At 38.9% G+C, this 20,826-nt stretch overlaps 1 protein-coding gene across 1 annotated transcript in view; it reads left to right on the top strand.

Moving 5' to 3' along the window:
- The window catches only part of LOC116464148 (phospholipid phosphatase 1-like), a 30,557-nt gene extending 10,598 nt beyond the window's left edge, over positions 1–19,959 (top strand). The window contains exon 3 of the mRNA XM_032147423.2: positions 19,863–19,959. Coding sequence (XP_032003314.2) covers positions 19,863–19,932 — 70 coding nt within the window. The 3' untranslated portion in view covers positions 19,933–19,959. The remainder of the gene's footprint in view (positions 1–19,862) is intronic.
- The last annotated feature ends 867 nt before the right edge of the window (positions 19,960–20,826 follow it).

Raw genomic sequence — 20,826 nt, 5'->3', positions numbered from 1 at the left:
ATTTGGTTCGCTAATATTTTGTTAAGGATTTTTACATATATGTTTATGAGTTATTGGCCTGTAGTTTTCTTGTAAAGTTTTTGTCTAGCTTTAGTGTCAAAAGTTTGGTATTAAATGTTGAATTCATCAGTGAAGTCATTTGGGCCTAGAAGTTTCTTTGTGGGAAGGTTTTAAGTTTAATTTTATTTTTTAAACTGAGACAGGGTCTCACTTTGTTACCTAGGCTGGAATGCAGTGGCGTGATCTCGGCTCACTGAAACCTTGACCTCCCGGCTCAAGTGATCTTCCCACCTTAGCTTCCCCAGTAGCTGAGACTACAGGTGTGTGCCACCACGCCTAGCTAATTTTTGTTGTTGTTGTAGTATTTTTTGTAGAGACAGGGTTTCACCATGTTGCGCAGGCTGGTCTCGAACTCCTGGTCGCAACTGATCTGCCCACCTTGGCACCCAAAGTGCTGGGACTACAGGCATGAGCCACCACTCCCGGCCTATTTTTTAATTTTTAAAAAAATATTTATATTCATTCATTCATTTAATCAATTAGAGATGGAGTCTTATTCTGTTGTCCAGGCTGCAGTGCAGTGGCCCAGTCATAGCTTATAGTAGCCTTGAACTCCTGAGCTCAAGTGATCCTCCTGCCTGAGGCTCCTACTTAGCTGGGACTACAGGTGCATGCCTTCAGGCTCGAATAATCTTTGTGGGAAGGTTTTAAATATGATTTCAAGTTTTTAAATAGATATAGGACTATTCAGATTATCTGTGTTTTCTTCTATGAGCTTTGGTTGTTTGTCTTTTAAGGGATTTGTCCATTTCATGTAAGTTGTCAAATTTATTGGCATCAAGTTGTTCATCATGTCATTATACTATCTTTGTGTTGTTTGTACGAACTGCAGAGATAGCCCCTCTTACATTCTTACTATTGATAATTTGTGTCTTATGTCTTTTTTTCTTGACTGATCTGGCTAGAAACTTATCAATTTTATTAACCTTTTGATTAGTTTCAAGGGTTTCTTTTGATTTCATTGATTTTTATCTATTTTTTGTGTTCAGTTTCATTTATTTTTGCTTTTATTTTTTATTTACTTTCTCCTGCCTGCTGTTAAGTTTTGTTTGCTTTTCTTTTTTCTAGTTTCATAAAGTAGATGCTTAGATCATTAGCTGTGTCACAAATTTTGACATATTGGATCTTTATTTAACTGAAAATATAGTTGATCCTTAAACAATGCAGGGACTGGGGCGCTGACCCCCGTGCAGTCAAAAATTCACATATAACTTTTGACTCCCCCATAACTTAACTACAAATAGCCTACTGTCAAGTGGAAGCCTTAATAATGTAAACAGTCCATTAATGCATATTTTGTATGTCATATTTATTATATACTATCTTCTTACAATGAAGTATGGTAGAGAAAAGAAAATGAGAAAACCATAATGAAGACAGAATTTGTATCTGCTATTCAGTAAGTGGAAATGGATCATCCTAAAGGTCTTTATCCTCATTTTCTTCACTGAGTAGGCTGAGGAGGAGGAAGAGGAGAGGTTGGTCTTGTTGTCTCGGGGTGACGGAGGTAGAAGGGAGGCAGGAATGGCAGGCATGCTCAGTGTAGCTGTTATTGAAGAAAATCTGCATGTAAATGGACCTACACAGTTCAAACCTGAGTTGTTCAAGGGCTAACAACACTTTCTAATTTCCCTTGCGTCTTCCTCTTTGATCTGTTGGTTATGTAGGGGATTTTGCATTTATCTTTCTGTCATCGATTTCTAATTTAATTTCATTGTGTTTAGAGAACATACTTTATATGATTAGAATTCTTTCAAATTAGTTGATTCCCATACCCCTGGGCCCCCACATTTTTCACATACAGTCTATTCTGGAGAATGTTCCATGTGCGCTTGAAGAGCATGTGTTTTCTGCTGTTTTCTGGGTGAAATGTTCTGTAGAAATCAATTTGGTCAAGTTGATTGATAGTGTTACTCAAATCTTATATATCTTTACTGATTTTTTTTAACCAACATGTTTTGTGAGTTGTTTTTTGGGGAGCTTGAAATCTCTAACTATAATTGTTGAATTGTCTTTTTGTCCTTTCATTTGCGTAAACTTTGTTTTTTTATCTTGTGGCCATGCTGTTCAATATGTAACACTTACAAGTGTCGTTTTTTTTTTTTTTTCCTGCTATATTGCTCCTTTTTGGTATCAATGTATTTCTTTGTGTTTAGAAATACTATTTGTTTTAAAGTCTATTTTGCCTGATATTAATATATAGTCACTCTAGTTCTCTTATGCTTATCATTTGGGTTATATATTTTTCTATAAGTAAAACTTTCAGCTTATTTGAATCTTTGAATTTAAAGTGTATATTTTAGAGACAATATATAGTCATATCTTGCTTATTCTTTTTAATCCAGACTGAAAAATCTTTGCCCTTTGATCACAAATTTAATGTAACTACCAATATGGCTGGATTTTTCTGCCATTTTGCTATGTGTGGTTTTTTTGTTTTGTTTTGTTTTGTTTTGTTTTTGTTTTTTGAGACAGGGTCTCCTCTGTTGCCCAGACTGGAGTGCAGTGGCATGAACTTGGCTCACTGCAGCCTCTGCCTCATGGGTTCAAGCAATTCTCCCACTTCAGCCTCCCAAGTAGCTGGGATTACAGGCATGTGCCACCACGTCCAATTAATTTTTGCATTTTTAGTAGAGATGGGGTTTCACCATGTTGGCCAGTCTGGTCCCGAACTCCTGACTTCAGGTGATGCACCCACCTTGGCCTCCCTAAATGCTGGGACTACAGGCATGAGCCACCACGCCCAGCCTTGCTATGTATTTTCTATATTTCGTCTGTTACTGTTCTTCCTATACTGCTTTCCTTTGTGTTAAACAATGTTTTTTAGCAATTTAAGTATTCTACTGACATGTTATCTGTTTTTTGGTGGTTTCTCTAGGGGTTACAATATACATCTTCATTTATTTATTTATTTATTTATTTATTTATTTATTTATTTATTTATTTTAAGGTTAATACATGACTAAGCTACAGGAAAACAGGCATATATGTATTAGTTTATTATTTACTTATAACCAAATGAAGAAAGGTGTTTATTTTCAGTGATCATAGATTAACCTGGGAGTTAACTATCTGCTTGTTTTCTGGCATAAATATCCAAGCTTTTGCATGCTGACCATTTGTTACTCATTTTCATCCTTTTGGCATTCTTGTAACATAGGCATGGACAATAACATTTTCCCACTTTTATGAATAAAGAACTTGAAGCACAGTAAGGATTAGCATCTTGTTTTTGATTCTAGAAACTTAATAAAATGGAGGTGGGACTTTAGTCTCAGGGTGTTGGTTCTCTGTTTTGTACTTTTCCACCAAATGCCATGCCTATCTATGTCTCTAATATCTCTCTTGGATCAACCAACATATTAATAAATTAGGCAGGAAAACTGTAATCTTTTCTCTCAGCCAGCAAATTTGAGAAAGTTATTGTGGTGATAAGAGTGTACCTAAAGCCTAGAAAATGTCATTGTAAATGATTTTTTTTTTTCTTTTTTTTTTTTGAGACAGAGCCTCGCTCTGTCGCCCAGGCCGGAGTGCAGTGGCACGATCTCGGCTCACTGCAACCTCTGCCTCCCGGGTTCAAGCGATTCTCCTGCCTCAGCCTCCTCAGTAGCTGGGACTACAGGCGCCTGCCACCACGTCCAGCTAATTTGTGTATTTTTAGTAGAGATGGGGTTTCACCATATTGGCCAGGCTGGTCTCGAACTGCTGACCTTGTGATCTGCCCGCCTTGGTCTCCCAGAGTGCAGGGATTACAGGTGTGAGCCCCCTTGCAAATTATTCATACATATATTATTTCTCTTGTTCAGGTACATAAATCTTATTTTGTTTTAGCTCAGAATTTTCTTGTGATATTTCTTATTGATGATATTTTTGTTTCTTGCACAAGCCATTCTGACAAAATGTGAAATATATTGATTTAAAATGGTATAAAAATAATTATTTTGTGATATATACATGTCATACTCATTCACTGTCTCTTCCTGGTGTATATAAATTGGCTGCCATATACTGTTACTTTGATTGCACTTTTGACCTAAGTATACTTAGGCTTTTTACCTGTTTAAAATTTCTACAGCCATCCACATGCAAGTGTCCGCTTACAGTCCTGTATAAGGGTTGGGAAAGCACCCTCTTCAAAAGCAGAATTAATTTTGGATAACTGAAATTGCAGAGCTGTATACATTAAAAGTAATTATTATTTATAGCTTTTTTTTTTTTTTTTTTTGTCTGAGACGGAGTCTCACTCTGTCGCCCAGCCTGGAGTGCAGTGGTGTGATCTCTGCTCACCGCAACCTCTGCCTCCCAAGCTCAAGCAGTTCTCCTGCCTCAGCCTGCATAGCAGCTAGGATTACAGGCCTGCACCATCACGCCCGGGTAATTTTTGTATTTGTAGTAGAGATGGGGTTTCACCATGTTGGCCAGGCTGGTCTCAAACTCCTGACCTCATGATCTGCCCGCCTTAGCCTCCCAAAGTGCTGGGATTATAGGTGTGAACCACTGAACCAGGCCTGTTTATAGCTTTTAAGATAAGCTCCCTTAGTAAGCTTTGGGGTTCTGAAGCAAGGAGCAAGGAAAATCAAATGTAGAAAAAGTTTTAGAAAGACTTTGTATCTTCCTAGAAAAATGTAATTTCCATCAGTCTTTCCAGAATGAGTCAGTTGTTGCCAGTTTCAGAGGTGTATAATATTGGTACATAACTGTGGGTATGCATTGCTGTTCTATTGTGGAGTATAGTTTGGCTGGATACATACTTTCCTATTACTTTTCTCTTGAATTTTAAAAGTCAGAAAGCTAAAAATGCAAAAAATCCAGTCTAAATATTGTCTGTAGTTTTTTAGGATTATAGTGCTCTTTTAACTTATTTATCTCTACAGCCTGCCACCATATAAGCTTTTAATTATAAATTATGATGCTTGACATTGGGGAGAAAGGAACATAAGCACCCATAATGAGTCATTTTTGTTGACTGTATAAATGAGTCAGAGTTACATGTAAGGATGAGAATATCCTCCTACAATTTTGGTTTTTGGTCTTGATTTTTTCCCATTGACTCTCTTTTCTCCCCGCCATCCTCTCTCTTGCACGTAGCACACTTTTGCGCTCCGTCTGCTATTACTGATATTATAAACCTTTTACTGGACTTCAGTTGTAGTGACCATTAGGTCCTAAACATAGAACTAAGAGCATAAGTGGACTTTAATAGAATACTTACTAATTTTAATATCTAGAGTTCATAATTTAAAATTAATATATGAGAATTTACTGTAAATTAAAAGGGGCTATATACTTGCAATATTAGAACATCCAGTTATCTAGGACTACCATTACTAATGCCAATGAGAACACCATTCCTCTAAGATGTTGTGGGGAAAGGAAAAGCTAATGAGCCCAGGTAGTTCACATCTGTAGCTCCCTTCCCAGGCCAAGATTCTCTTTAGATCCATGGCCCTTAAATTTTAATGGTTCATTAGAGTTATCTGGAGGGTTTATTAAAACACAGATTGCTGGGCCACAACCTCAAGTGCCTGATTGAGAAGATTTAGCATGGGGCCTGAGAATTTGTATTTCTTCTAACAAGTTTCAGATGCTGCTGTTGATCTTGGCACCACAGCTTGGGAACTACTACTTTAGATTACCTGGATTATGAAAACATGACCTTGGATGACGTCTACTTCAGGATACAAGGGTTTATATTTACCCTGTTAGGATGAATTTAAGGTCATACACAGCTAGCTAGTCTATTTGTTATTTTTAAAAAATTAAGACAGGGTCTTGCTCTGTAGCCTGGGCTGGAGTGCAGTGGTACGATCACAGCTCATTACAGCCTTGACCTCCCAGGCGCAACCAATCTCCCATTTCAGCCTCCCGAGCAGCTGGGACTATAGGTGCTTGTTGGCACCTATAGGTGCTGTTGGTGTAGCCACCATGCTTGGCTAATTTTTGTATTTTTTTTGTAGAGACAGGGTTTCACCATGTTTCCCAGGCTGGTCTTAAACACTTGGGCTCAAGCGTTCTGCCTGCCTCGGTGTCCTAAAGTGCCGGGATTACAGGTGTGAGCCACCGTGCCCGGCCTAGCTGGTCTATTTGTGATAGTACAGTATGGAAACTATTGGCTGCTTAAAGAGATTTGCTTTTTTTTTCTTTTTTTCTGGCTTTTATTTAAATTGTGTATGTGTTAGCACAGGCCCAGTGTTTCTGATCCATTCTGAGTAACTGATCTCTGGCTGTATGAATCAGATTTAAATACAAAATTATTTTTGTGTGGATTATGGAAGTCTTGTATTGTTCAGATGCTTACTTGCAGTATATATGATTGAATGTGAGAAATAAATTTCCTTTTTTAAATGCAACCCACATGCAGATAAAGCTGAAGTTTGAGGAAATGCCTTCTATCATAGGAAAACTCATTATAACTAGACTGACTGGCTGGCTGTGGTACTTATGTACCTACTACAACCGGCTTTACATTTTGAGAGAATGGCTGAAGAAGAATATAGTCTAATTGTAGACATTACTGGGTAAGCTTTTATGACGCTAAAAGATTCATTTGTTAAGGCTTATATTTCTCATGCATATGTATGTCAGTAACTAGACAGCTTTTTAAATCATGTACCTGTATAGGAATAGCAACATATGGAATGAAGAAGGGGATGATTTAAAAAGATCCTTCACTTTATGAGAGGAAATTATTATTGTATTTAACAGGAATGTGACTTAAAGGTCAGTACCTCTTTCCAGCTTCCCTGTTCTTAATGTCAGGTAGGCAAAAAGCAGTGCTACTTAGTCTCCAGGGAATATGTGAGTAAGAAAACCAATAATAGCCCCTGAGGAGTACAGGAATTTGCTGTACCAAAATGGCACCAGCTTCGCCTGGACCAGCTAATTTACTGACCAGTAACCTATTGACCTGTCTGGATCGTGATTTCCTGTGATGCCATTCTCTATTGAGCAGACAGACAGAAAAAGCTTTTGTTGATACAGAATTTCTAATGCCACTCTTTTGGGAGAATGAGGTTTGCAGAGACATTAGATAATATTATCTAATAACAGTATATATTCATTTATATAATAAACTTGGGAGATATAGGAGGGAAATATAGGATTGGCTAACTTTTATGTTTATATTATGTTAATCAATTACTTTTTCTTACATAATATATTGCAACTCAGAAGCAATGTTTTGCTTCTGGGGTAATGTTTATAAACTTTTGCATGTGAAGATGGGCAATTTGGAAGACTTTTGGTTTCTGGAAGAACAGAAATACTCCTGTAAAAATTGAGAAAATCTTCACATAGGTAGTGGGAAATAGAATTCAGACAGCCCCTAAGCCCTTTCTTCTTATGGTTTGTGGTTTGCTATTGTGCTGCTTACATTTATTTTGAGCATGTTTTTAAGACTTGAATTTTTTTTTTTTTTTTAAGGCAGAGTCTTGCTCTGTTGGCCAGAGTGGAGTGCAGTGGCATGATCTCAGCTCACTGCAACTTCTACCTCCTGGGTTCAAGCGATTCTCCTGCCTCAGCCTCCTGAGAAGCTGGGATTATAGGTGCGTACCACTGCACCCGGCTAATTTTTGTATTTTTAGTAAAAATGGGGTTTCACCATGTTGGACAGGTTGTTCTCGAACTCCTGAACTCAGGTGATCCTCCAGCCTCGGCCTCCCAAATTGCTAGGAATACAGGTGGGAACCACGGTATCCGGCCTAAGACTTGAATTTTAAAAAATTTATAACAGGATACATCTGTACTTAATCATTATGAATATTATTTACTCAGTTAATCTGACTGCCTTTGATCATAATGGAAAAAGGAATTTGAGGCATTTTGCACACAGTATTCCAATATTTGCCAGATGTGTTGGGGAAGATGCATTAAGTTCTGCTTGTTTAAGCTAATGTTCTTTGACACTGCCCAAGATTTCTGACAAAAGAATGACAAGAGAGGGAAGTTAAACTAGACTTCCTAATGCTTCTCGGTTTTGATGAGGAAGTCCAAATTTCTAACCACTGAAAGGGGAAAATACGTCAGGCAGTAAGGTGTCTAAATTAGATAACTTAGTGGCTTGATGTAATTTATTAGTATATAGCATTTAATTACATGATAAAGTATATTCCTTAGTTTTATTAATGTATTTTTATAACTGTCAAAACATAAATTATTAAAGTATACTTCTTGTGAAGCCATTTAAACTGATACTCTTGATGCATGTGGGTGGGGGAGAAGGTGAATTTATGACATTTAAATTTGAAAAGTGTAAGGATTATCTTGGATAATTAAATAAAACTGTATTACTCAATAGTTTAGATTCTACTTTACCAAAAAAAGGAAAAAAACCACATTGAATACCTACTCTATGTTTGATAATGTTGCAGGGTGTTAAGAGTACAACATGAATTAAGATGTGATCTCAATAAGGGAGGATGGGAGTTTACCAGTAATTTTTCTTTTGGTGTACCTTCTGATTTTTTAAAATAATTAACATATCTTATGCAACTAAAAATATACTGTCAAACCTATTTAAAACATCTTATTCTACCCAGCCTGCCCAGCTTTTGATGTAATTGGGGAAGAAGGTTCAGTAACAGATGATTTTAACATAACAGGTTGGGCTATGATTGATATGTTAATTGAGTGCTCTTCAGAGAAAGAGTGATCCATAAATTCAATCTAGATTTTTAGGAAAGGTTTCTTGGAGGAAACGGGGGCTGAATTGACTCTTAAGTAATAACTACCAAAGAGAGGTGTGGAGCTCATTTCAGGCAGAGGTGTTGAATAAACTGCATGAAACAGATATATTGGGAACTGTAAGTAGTGTGTTAGGCTGTTTTGCATTGCTATAAAGGAATATCTGAGACTGGGTGATTAATAAATGAGGTTTATTTTGGCTTATGGTTTTATAGGCTGTGTAAGCATGGCACCAGCATCTGCTTGGCTTCTGGTGAGGGCCTCAGGAAGCTTACAGTCATGGTGGAAGGTGAAGGAGGAAGCAGGCATACCACATGGCGCATGAGTGACAGGGAAAGAGAAGGTCCCAGACTCTTAAACAGCCAGATCTCATGTGAACTGAGCGAGAACTCACTCATCACCAAGGGGATGGCGCTAAACCGTTCATGAGGGATCCATTCCAGTGATCCAGTACCTCCTACTAGGCCCCACCTCCAACACTGGGGATCACATTTCCACATGAGATTTAGAGGGGATGCCCATCCAAACTGTATCAAGTAGTTTGTTAGCAAGCGATGGTTCTGGAGCTGTTGGGGCTTAGGAAGAGTGTGTTTACTCTTTGCTCAACAGTTTGCTTTAGTGAAGGACTTGAAGCAGGAGAGTAACAAGCTCATGTTTTTTTTCCTATACTTGTAAAAATTATTCAGCTTTCCACTCTTTAAATATACTAAAATGGGCATCTAAATGTTGTATGATAAGAATTGGTTTCTTTAACAGCAGAAGGGCTTGGGATACTGAAGGAAATGTGACTTTTCTGCCTTTGTCTATTGGGTAGTGGCTCACGCCTATAATCCCAGCACTTTGGGAGGCCAAGGCGGGCAGATCATGAGGTCAGGAGTTTGAGACCAGCCTGACCAACATAGTGAAACCCTGTCTCTACTAAAAATACAGAAAATTAGCCAGGCATGGTGGTGCCCACCTGTAATCCCAGCTACTCAGGAGGCTGAGGCAGGAGAACCGCCTGAACCTGGAAGGCAGAGGTTGCAGTGAGCTGAGATCATGCCACTGCACTCCAGCCTGGGTGACAGAGTGAGACTCTGACTCAAAAAAAAGGAAAAGATTTCTGTAAGTGAATTATTGTGGCACTGTGTTAGTCATCCTGGTAACATGAGCTGTAGTGACATTGTCTGGTTTTAATCTGAAAGGAATAGGAGGTGACCTGTCTGGCAGCCTCCTATTGGGCTCTAATAAATTTACATCTGTGTGGGCTTTTGCCTTCTCTTGCCATTGGTGGTGTCTGCTTCAACTCAAATCTAAATTTCTGTATTGGCATAATATTAAAAACACTTTTATTGATGTCTTGAGCCTTATTTTTCTTTTTTACTATCATGCCTGGCTAATTAAAACAAATTTTTTTTGTAGAGACAGGGCCTCATTGTGTTGCCCAGGCTGATCTCAAACTCCTGGGCTCAAGTGGGCCTCCCACCTTGGCCTCCCTAATAAGCACTGGGATTACAGGCGTGAGCTACTGCACCAGCTAAGGCTTATCTTTCTTGACCCTAGTCACCAAGAGTGATGATTTCATTATCTGCAGGAGAGTCATAAGTGGAGCCTACTGCCAGGTTGTAGTAGATGTTCTTGGCCTTGGTGTTGTCTTTTGGAGTGAGGGCTTAGAGTAGAAGTCTCAGGGTCTCATTTCTAGTTAGCAATCCTGCCTCTTAAAACAGTAACAATGCGCACTTTAGAAAGTGATTTAAAACTCTCTCTTCCTTCTGTATTATTCTGAAAGAATTTACCTTTTAGCAAGGGAGTCTTCTTGTTCAGTGGTTTTACAAAGGGGGTGGGGTGGTGGGCAAGGTATTATAGTTGCCTGCAAAGGAGTGACACACAGCGTGTCCTTCGTTTCATCCACCACTTGTCCCTTGTTTCCTTTTTGACTGTTGCTTTACTGTTAGGTAAAGTGGCTTTGGTGATTTGGAGTATTTTTGTATGAGGTCATGAATTTTCCTTAATAACCAAGGAAACTTACGATCTTTCCTTCCCCTGGTTAGTAGTTGTATGTGTTTTACCCTTTTTGTCAGCAGCCTTCGTCACAGCCTAATCTCTCCTCATCTGTTACAGTAGTCACCAAGTTTCCCTGCTGAGTTTGGAAGCATTTCTTTCCAGTCATGTTATTTTCAAGATATACCGAGTTCTGCTTTCCTTTATCTTAAGATTCTCAGCAACCTCCTATTTTCTAGATTTGTTTTTTTGCAAGATTCTTTCAGAAACAGAAGACACACATTATAACAAGTTTGAAATACCCTACACACATACCTACTGTGTCCTACATTTCCCCCCTCTTTTTTCATTGTCCGTGTTGCTGCTAGTTTCTCTCCTTTAAGGTTCATGACCTAATATCTGTAGATATCAGTCGCTCAGCATGTGATTCACAGATGTTAGTGGCTATGGAGTGATATTTGAGGAATTAATGACTAAAACAGAATAGTCACTTCTGTCTTATTTCAGATAGGTATGTGTCTCTCTACGTAATGTGGCTTGGTTAAAATTGACCTATATAATAGAGTAGCTTTAAATGGAAATGTATTAAAATAATTGTAAAAATAATTCAAAGAGTATATGGCAGGATTTTTGCTGCAAATGAAACAACTTCTCACTTTCTAGGTGGTTCAAGGAAATAAGATGAGTCTATATAATTTTTTGTTATATTTTAGTTAATTTTGGTGGGGACCATTTTATATTCCTTTACCATTTATTACCTTCATCTTTGTACCCTTTGGGAGAGGTACCCTGTGTTTCTTATAGTTCTAGACATTTCTAGAAATATGATTTCTTTAAAAAGCCTCCCCTTCCTAAACATTCAGTATTTAAGTATATTTATTAGCTGCATTAGTTATAAAAATGGCAGAGTTTATTTACTGAATTCAAGGTATCAAACATTTGAAGAAACATGTGAAGAAAATGCCTCATGTTGTAATTTGACTTCCTTTTAAATTATATGTGTATTGTATATTTTTATTGGAAACACAACATGCAGTATTTATAAATACATATATATGTTAAAACATTTTAACTGCAAGATGTGAGAACAGGGCCTGAGTCACTGCTGGGTTCTGGGCATGAATTTGTAGGTAGGGAGTTGCGTTTATACTCGGAGTAGTGGCACTTTTAGCCAAGAAACTCTTGGGGAAACTATTAGGAAGAGAAATGTAGACTGTGTGTGTGTATTTGGCAGGGAAGAGATTTGTAAGAAATCTGGAGCAGGCATGTCAGATATTTTGACAACCATTACTTTAAAATATTTTCACATATGTATTATCCCTGTTATATCAAGTTGTGTTTCCAGTATTATCACTGTGTTATGTGAAAGTTTAGTTTAACCCCCATTTGATACCTTTCCCCAGAGCTGCTGTTAATAGTTTGTATTTCCTTTCAGTCATTTTGCTATGTATTTTTATATTGAATATGAAATTGTATAGTTTGTGTGGATTAAATAACATTTAAAATATGTCTTGGAGACACAGCTTATATCAGTTCACATAGAGCTATTCATTTTAGTTAATACGTTGTACAATCAGTCCTCCATATCTGTGGATCAACTGTGGATTGAAAATACTTGTGAAAAAAATTCCATCTGTACTGAACGTATACACACTTTTATCTTGCCATTATTCCCTAAGCAATATAGTAGGACAACTATTTACATAGCATTTACATTGTATTAGGTATTGGAGGTAATCTAGAGAAGATTTAAAGTATATGGGATAATGTGTGTAGGTTATATGCAAATACTGTGTCATTTTATATCAGGGACTTGAGCATCCATGGATTTTGGTATCCTTGGAAGGTCCAGGAACCAGTTCCCCACAGATGCCATGGGACGACAGTATTCAGAATAGCGCTAGTAGAATCGGCCGGGCGCGGAGGCTCATGCCTGTAATCCCAACACTCTGGGAGGCTGAGGTGGGTGGATCACCTTAGGTCAGGAGTTTGAGACCAGCCTGGCCAACATGGTGAAACTCCATCTCTACAAAAAATATAAAAATTAGCTGAGTGTGGTGGTGCATGCCTGTAATCCTAGCTACTTGGGAGGCTGAGGCAGGAGAATCGCTTGAACCCAGGAGGTGGAGGTTGTGGTGAGCCAAGATTATACCATGGCACTCCAGCCTGGGTGACAGAGCAAGACTCCCATCAAAAAAAAAAAAAAAAAAAGGTGCTAGAATCTTCCTTGGGTCTTTGAGTTTCCGGCAGTGTTGCAGTAAACGTTTGCATTTCTCTAGGGAGACATACCTCAAAGTGGAATTACTGGGTCACATAATATGTGTTGCCCATGTTGATAGATATTTCCACACCATCCTCCAGAAAGTGTGCAATATGAGAGTGCTCATTTTCTCATTCATCACCTACTTGATTTCTCAAGTATCTTAGATGTGAGATTCTTGTAGATAATAATCTGATATCTCATTGCCAAATCATTTAGCACAGTTATCGATTGTCAAAATCTTTCTGAAATAAACTATGACTAATATACTTAGGAAAAGTTTATGTTCATTAAGAGGTCATTGCTCATATATCCATTTGTAGCATTTGTATAGGACATTTTAACTTTTTTTTCTTTTTTTTTTTTTTTTTTTTTGAGAGACGGAGTCTCGCTTTGTCGCCCAGGCTGGAGTGTAGTGGCGCTATCTCGGCTCACTGCAGGCTCCGCCTCCTGGGTTCAAGCCATTCTCCTGCCTCAGCCTCCCGAGTAGCTGGGACTACAGGCGCCCGCCACCGTGCTGGGCTAAGTTTTTTTGTATTTTTTTTAGTAGAGACGGGGTTTCATCATGTTAGCCAGGATAGTCTCGACCTCCTGACCTTGTGATCCACCTGCCTCGGCCTCCCAAAGTGCTGGGATTATAGGCGTGAGCCACCGCGCCCAGCCTCATTTTAACTTTTTTAAGGGATCAGTCCATGTTTAAAGATTATCACAGAGGGGAACTTAGGCTATACTTCAGGTTAATCTGCTGTTATATAAACTTTATAATCAGGAAATAACATTTGAGAAAATGCCTCACGTTACGGTTTGATTTCCTTTCTTTTTGCCTTTAGAGTGCACAAAAAAGACAAATTGGTATTCACTTAAAATGATTATTTACTGCACTCTAGCCTGAGTGACAGAGCGAGACCCTGTCTCTAAAGAAGACAAAGACTATTTTTACATTGGCAACATCTATTTCTTCATAGATTAAGTCTAATTTCTTCTTTGTATATTTACTTTACACATTTTGCCACATGTAAACTGTACTTTGTGATGGAACTCCCTGCCTGGAGATGGCAGGATTAAAGTTCCTCTTTGGTCTGTCTACCATTGACAAGAGTGAAATCATGGCACAGAAAGGGTTGGGAAGACTCAGATTTGAGCTGCAGAGAGATGTGACTTTTCCAGCAAGTTACTGAACCTGTCTGAGAATCATTATCTCTGTGTGAGCTCGAGAGTTTTTGTGAAAAGTAGAAACACTGTGTATTAAGTACCTGAACATACTCAGTAACTTGTAACAATTATAAGTCTTTCAACAACCTTTCTGCCTTATAATGCTTTGGGAATCAATTTCAGGATGATTTTTAGGGGAAAAAGGAAATTCTAATTTGTAGCAGAACCAACTTTGGCATACCTGGGGGAAATGGTGGTATAGTAATAATTTGAAACATTTTTGAGCATTGGTCACTGTATAATTAAAAACAAACCGCTGTTGCTGAACTATTGTGTCTTTTAGTAAAGTGATTGATTTTAGATAGCATTTCATTAGTTCTAAGTGTTCTTTTAAAAAAGCCTGCTTCTATTTCTGGCAAAATGGAGGATTAGAAATGCCTACTGATAATAGTTCAGCTAAACGTGCTACATGATACGTTACACACACACTTGTGTATACTATATCTTATATATACACATCTTGAAACACATATAAGTGTTTTTAGTAAATAGTTTAGCTGGTGGGAGAGTAAAGGGATTTTTCTGAGGCCTGCGTCAGTTAGTGCTGTAGGTCCAGTGTGGTCCTTGAAAGTATCTGCCGGTTCCCGGTGGCATAGACCCTGAGTTTTGATAGGCAGTGAACATGGGGCACAGATATAAAGGCTGAGGCCAGGGAAGAGGACATAAAAGACATGTGGATGGTGTGAGAACTCCCGAAGAGTGGCAGCATCCTCCCCATGGGAGCTATTAAAAAGAATTCTTGAACACAGGACCACACTCACACTGGTCTGGAGCTAGAATTCATACTATTTGGTTTAGGAAGGAAAAGGAAAAAAAGCTTGAAGTTTAAAGTGTATTGGTAGTGAACCCAGCATAAGTGAACACATACCTTCTCTGGAGGAACTCTCCTTAAACCAAGGCTCAAAGATTCCCCTCAGATAGAGTCCTAAGGACATGACCTCATTCTAATATAAATGGACTTATGTGGAAACAAGCTACCCTAAGAGACAGTCAGCAAATACAACAAATTACCTAAACTCTCAAAGAGATTACAGATATTAGAATTACCAGGTGTAGTCTAAAATAAGAGGAGATAGAAAATATGATGTGGGATGAAGAGAATCAAAGTTGGCCAAGTAGGTTTGGAACCAAAGGGATCTGTAAATGATACATATATGATAATTTAAAATTTACAGTGTAACATATTGATTAAGCAGATTAGATACAGTGAAAGGGATGACAAAATGAAAGATACACCTAAAGAGACCTAGATGAAAAGTAGAGAAGAAAGGGTAAGAGATCTGGAGGAATAGAATGCAAAGGTCTTAAATGTTGAATCAGCATCCCTTAGAAAGGTACCAGGATGGAGGATGCCCCGTATGCAAAGGTGGCTGAGGACTTGTACAAATTGGTGAGTCCTCAGAAGAAGCCAACGAATACTAAACTAGAGCAATAAAAAGAAATCCTAGTACTAGACACAAGGCAGTAAAACTAGAATATTGATTGATGGGGGCAGGAGGAGAGGAAGCAGTTACAGAGAAAAGACAGATAACCCAGAAAGAACTGGCTGACAGATGGCTTATATTTTAACAGCAAAAGCAGAAGCCAGAAGATAGTGCAATGGTAGCCTCAAAGCGATGAGAAAAAAGTCATCAATTTAGAATTCTGTACTCAGGAAAACCATCATTCAAGAATGAATATAGGCCGGGCACAGTAGCTCATGTCTGTAATCCCAGCACTTTGGGAGGCCGAGGCAGGCAGGTCACTTGAGGTCAGGAGTTTGAGGCCAGCCTGGGCAACATGGTGAAACCCTATCTCTACTAAAAGTACAAAAATTAGCCAGGCGTGGTAGCACATGCCTCTAATCCCTGCTACTTGGGAGGCTGAGGCAGGAGAATTGCTTGAACCCAGGAGGCGGAGGTTGCAGTGAGCTCAGATCAGGCTACTGAACTCCAGCCTGGGTAGTGAGACTGTCTCAAAAAAAAAAAAAAAAAAGAGTGAATGCAAAATAAAGATATTTCAAATGAAAACAGCTAAAGGTGTATCTGTGCTTTTTAACTTTGGAGAGTAGGGAGGAGGAAAGGAAGAAAGTCGAGTGGTGAGAAGAGATCAGAGATGATCAGCTGAGTTCTTTGTGATTTAATCTCCTTCTGAGCCCGAAAATACTAAATTAAGAAATGCTTTATATGAGTTGATTGCTTTTGATGCTGATGAAGGCTGGATTTGATTGTCTGCGATTTATGAGGCTGAACATGGATGTGGATGTTGGAGCACAGAGATAGAAGAATGCTCAGTCGAGGAGGGAACTCACATGCATGGGGGCAGGCAGATGGCTATGAATGCTGTCAATGCTATGATATTGGGGATCAGGCCAAGTTTAATCAGCTCTGAGAAAGGGGTGCCCTGACTGACAAATGTGAGGAAAAAAACATCATAAAGTTGCCATTTGAAATAGAATCTCAGGCTAGGCGAGGTGGCTCACGCCTGTAATCCCAGCACTTTGGGAGGCTGAGGCGGGCAGATCACCTGAGGTCAGGAGTTCAAGACCAGCTTGGCCAACAGGGCGAAACCCCATCTCTACTAAAAATACAAAAATTAGCTGGGTATGATGGTGCGCACCTGTAGTCCCAGCTACTCAGGAGGGTGAGACAGGAGAATCGCTTGAACCCAGGAGACAGAGGTGGCAGTAAGCCAAATCATGCCACTGCACTCCAGCCTGGGTGACAGAGCGAGACTCCATCACACACACACACACACACACACACACACACACACACACACAAATAGAATCCCATTCATAGTGAGTTATGTAGTCAAAATCAGTTTACTTAATAATTGAAGCTGGCTTATTGTTCAGTAGACCACCCCTCAGAGTCAGTGAAAACAGCAGCATTTCAAAATACATTTTTCTGTCTGTAAATTTTCTTCCTGAGAAGATTTTCCTAAGATTTGGTTGGAAAGCTGGCTCACATTGTTACTGTACTGTACTTGCCTTCATCAGAGAGGCTATAACGAAGTGAGATGATAGTCTAGGATTGGTTAAAATCTAGAATTGGTTAAAATCTAAGGGCAGGGTTCTTAGGCCAGGGCCATAGTCTTAAACATTTCAGTGGAGTCACTATGATGAAAACAAACTGCATTTGGGGCTGGGCGCGGTGGCTCACGCTTGTAATCCTAGCACTTTGGGAGGCCAAGGGCGACAGATCACATGAGGTCAGGAGTTCCAGACCATCATGGCCAACATGGCAAAACCTCGTCTCTACTAAAAATACAAAAATTAGCTGGCGTGGTGGTGCAAGCCTGTAATCCCTGCTATTAGGGAGGCTGAGGCAGGAGAATCGCTTGAACCCGGGAGGCGGAGGTTGCAGTGAGCCAAGATTGTGCCACTGCACTCCAGCCTGGGCAACACAGTGAGACTCCGTCTCAAAAAGAAAAAAAAGAAAAGAAAAAGCATTTGGGCTACTCCTTGGGATTTATTAAACCACCTATATAGATATTTAGTCTGTTTGTGAATTCTGGTCATAAGAAGATATCCATAAGAGCTGCATCTCCTAAAGACTCCGATAAAGAGTTAGATTTATATGGAATATGAATACTTTGAGTTTCCATTTTTTTCATGCTTTATTCTGTTTGCTTAATAGAAATAAAAGACCATGTTATGATCTGTTTGGTAAATTACTATGGATAAAGATGTAGACACTGAGATTGAATAGAATTACCCCTTTGTTTTTAATCCCTGTCTGTCAAAGTCATAGCCAGACTTCTTCACAAATTCTATACTGAATAAAATATCTGTTTTTGTATTCAGTGTAAAAAATGGAAACCAATGAATGAAATCACTCTATGGCTAATTCAGAGCTGTTTAAAACTATTACATTAGTTTGCAGTTTATGATTTTATAGCACAGTGTAAAGGATTTAGCGAGACCTCACTTGCTTGGCTTTGAGAATATTTCTGTGATTACGGATATGCTGGCTTGGTGGGCTTTGACAGTCCTTGAAATTGGCTTTTATTAACTTGTAGGCTCTTCAATAAAACATTGAAACTATAAAATGTGCAGAGCTGTGCTCTAATTATCTGATTTAAAATTACTATTCGTATTGATCCATTCTGTGTGGTCAAATAGCAAGGTTAAAAAGTGATTTATTTTTCTTCCTTTACATGGACTAAACCCAGAATAATTATTGGGTTTAATTACATAATTCCTGGTTGGCACAGGAATTTACAGAATTCTCTTTCTTAGGCATGTATCTGATTACAAAAAGACAATCAAAATTCTTGGTAGAATCATATATATATGTGTGTATATATATACATATATGTGTGTATATATATACGTATATATATGTGTATATATATACGTATATATATGTGTATATATATGTCTCTCTGTGTGTGTGTGTGTATATATATTTTTTTTAAAGTAATCCTTTCTTTCCCACCCACTGGCAGCTGCCAGACATACACATGTGACTTTCTGGTATGTGAGGAGATTTTTCTCCTGTCTGAATTCAGGGAACCAACGTCTCCCTTAAATTCTTTTTGAACAAGGCAGAGTGTAGTAAGTAAATTATTTAAGAGCCGGTCCCTCTTGTTTTTGTTCTTATTTGTACGTAGGGAAAAGTGGTTGGGAGATGCATTCTGGTTATTTGCATGAGCATCTTTTCATGGCATACTTTCACTGTGCCTGATGTGCTTGCCTCTTCTGCATCAATGGCTCATTCTGTATAAGCAAAACTTAGATCTTGAATGTTAACTCTATTTTTCTTTTCTCAGAAGTGCCATAAAATTAAATTTTGTAAGCATTCTGTCATTTTTAGGTGGGGAAGATGATACTTAGATGTTTATAGACTCTAATATTCAAAGAAACAAAAGCACTGAATTTGGTGGGAAATGTAAGGCAAGATGTGTGCCCATTTAAAACACTAAATTTTTTTTTTTTTTTTTTTTGAGATGGAGTCTCCCTCTGTCACCCAGGCTGGAGTGTAGTGGCGCTATCTCGGCTCACTGCAGCCTCCGCCTCCCAGGTTCAAGCAATTCCTCTGCCTCAGCCCCCCGAGTAGCTGGGACTACAGGCACGTGCCACCACGCCCGCCTAATTTTTGTGTTTTTAGTAGAGATGGGGTTTCACCATGCTGGCCAGGATGGTCTCGATCTCCTGACCTCGTGATCTGCCCGCCTTGGCCTCCTGAAGTGCTGGGATTACAGTACTGAGCCACTGTGCTGGGCCAAAATACTAAAATATTAATATGGATGGAAAAAATCAACTTCTGAGTGTTCCCAAGGAGGTATTACATTATTCAGGGACTAATCCTGCAAGTGGAAAATAAAACTTAAATCATGGTCACATAAGTGTGTATGTAATACAGTCAAGGCAATTTATGCCAGTTATGACTTGTCAAGTATCATTCTTCTAACATCTTAGAATTGCTTGGCAAGTTTATTTTCATGACACATTACCCATCCTGAAGGTTTCAATAAAATGATACTGTATAGAAATCTGACCTCAGATCCTTCTTGCAGTCTTTAATGTTCGTGTCCTAATTGTCCCCCTACCCTACCTTTCTAATTTCTCAAGGTAGAGGGAGGCAGTTGTGTACACTCTGAAGCTAAGGAGCAGATTTATGAAATCAAGAATACTTTTGGCCCCTAAGAGAGAAAAGTAACATTTGTCTTCTTTTTCTTCTAGGTTGTCCTTCTACTCAGGCCACTCTTCGTTCTCCATGTACTGCATGCTGTTTGTGGCAGTAAGTACTTAGTGTCTGTTGACGGTTAGGTTATGTGCTGCGTGGAATTAATGTGCTCAGCATCAGTGTCCTCGCCTGTCCTAATAAATTAGCCAGTGGCAAAAGGTGAAACAGATGATCTGCAAATCTGTAAGTTTCATGCTAAGAATTAGTTGATGTGTGCCCTTACTTTGGGACGTTTCCTGAAGTGGTTTTCTGGAACACAGCTTCTGTGTAATCACAGCGGGTAACTAATCTGAAGGACTGGGACAACGGGCTGCTGTTGCTTGTTAACCTCCTCCCTAACTGGGAGCCACTCTCCTCATCTGCTCAGTGTGGGCGACAGCAGCAGAGCTTCTTTCCTCCTGGGCTCTGCTGTGGTGAGGAGTTGGGTTTTGATCATTGTAAGTGAAGACAGCTGTCCTTGTTCCTATTTGAGCAGATTTTGTTTTCCTCTCATTTTCTAAAACATTCCCAGACTGCTCTGCAAGGGACCAGAAAGGTTTCAACTTCTGGGAAAGGCAGTTGCCACTTCTGGAGCCTGTCATCTATACAACTTCCAGGTCCAGTTCTGATGTCAACCTGTAGAGCAGCAGCATAGCGATTTGCATTTGCATCATACAAAGCCGGCAGTGAGGGCTTAGGAAGATTTGTACCCACATTTTGCATTATCAAACTAGAGATTAATATGTAGTTTTTTGAGAGTAACTAATGCAAGACTAGGCTTCAGGACACATTCAAGGGATTTTTAAAGGTCAATTTTACTTGATTTTTTTTTTTATCATGTTCTCTTTACATATAAAGTATTAATAAAACACTATATATTTGGGTGTATTAATATGTCCTGCATTATCAATATGTAGGGGGAATGGAGAGGAGGGTGAGAAAATCTGTACCCTAATAGATCAGCTATAATTTTTGTCTTAA

The sequence above is a fragment of the Hylobates moloch genome, unplaced genomic scaffold (genome assembly GCF_009828535.3).
Source record: "Hylobates moloch isolate HMO894 unplaced genomic scaffold, HMol_V3 SCAFFOLD_219, whole genome shotgun sequence".
Lineage (NCBI taxonomy): Eukaryota > Metazoa > Chordata > Mammalia > Primates > Hylobatidae > Hylobates > Hylobates moloch.
Note: the sequence above shows the minus strand (reverse complement) of the source record. Positions and strands in the feature narration are given on the sequence as shown.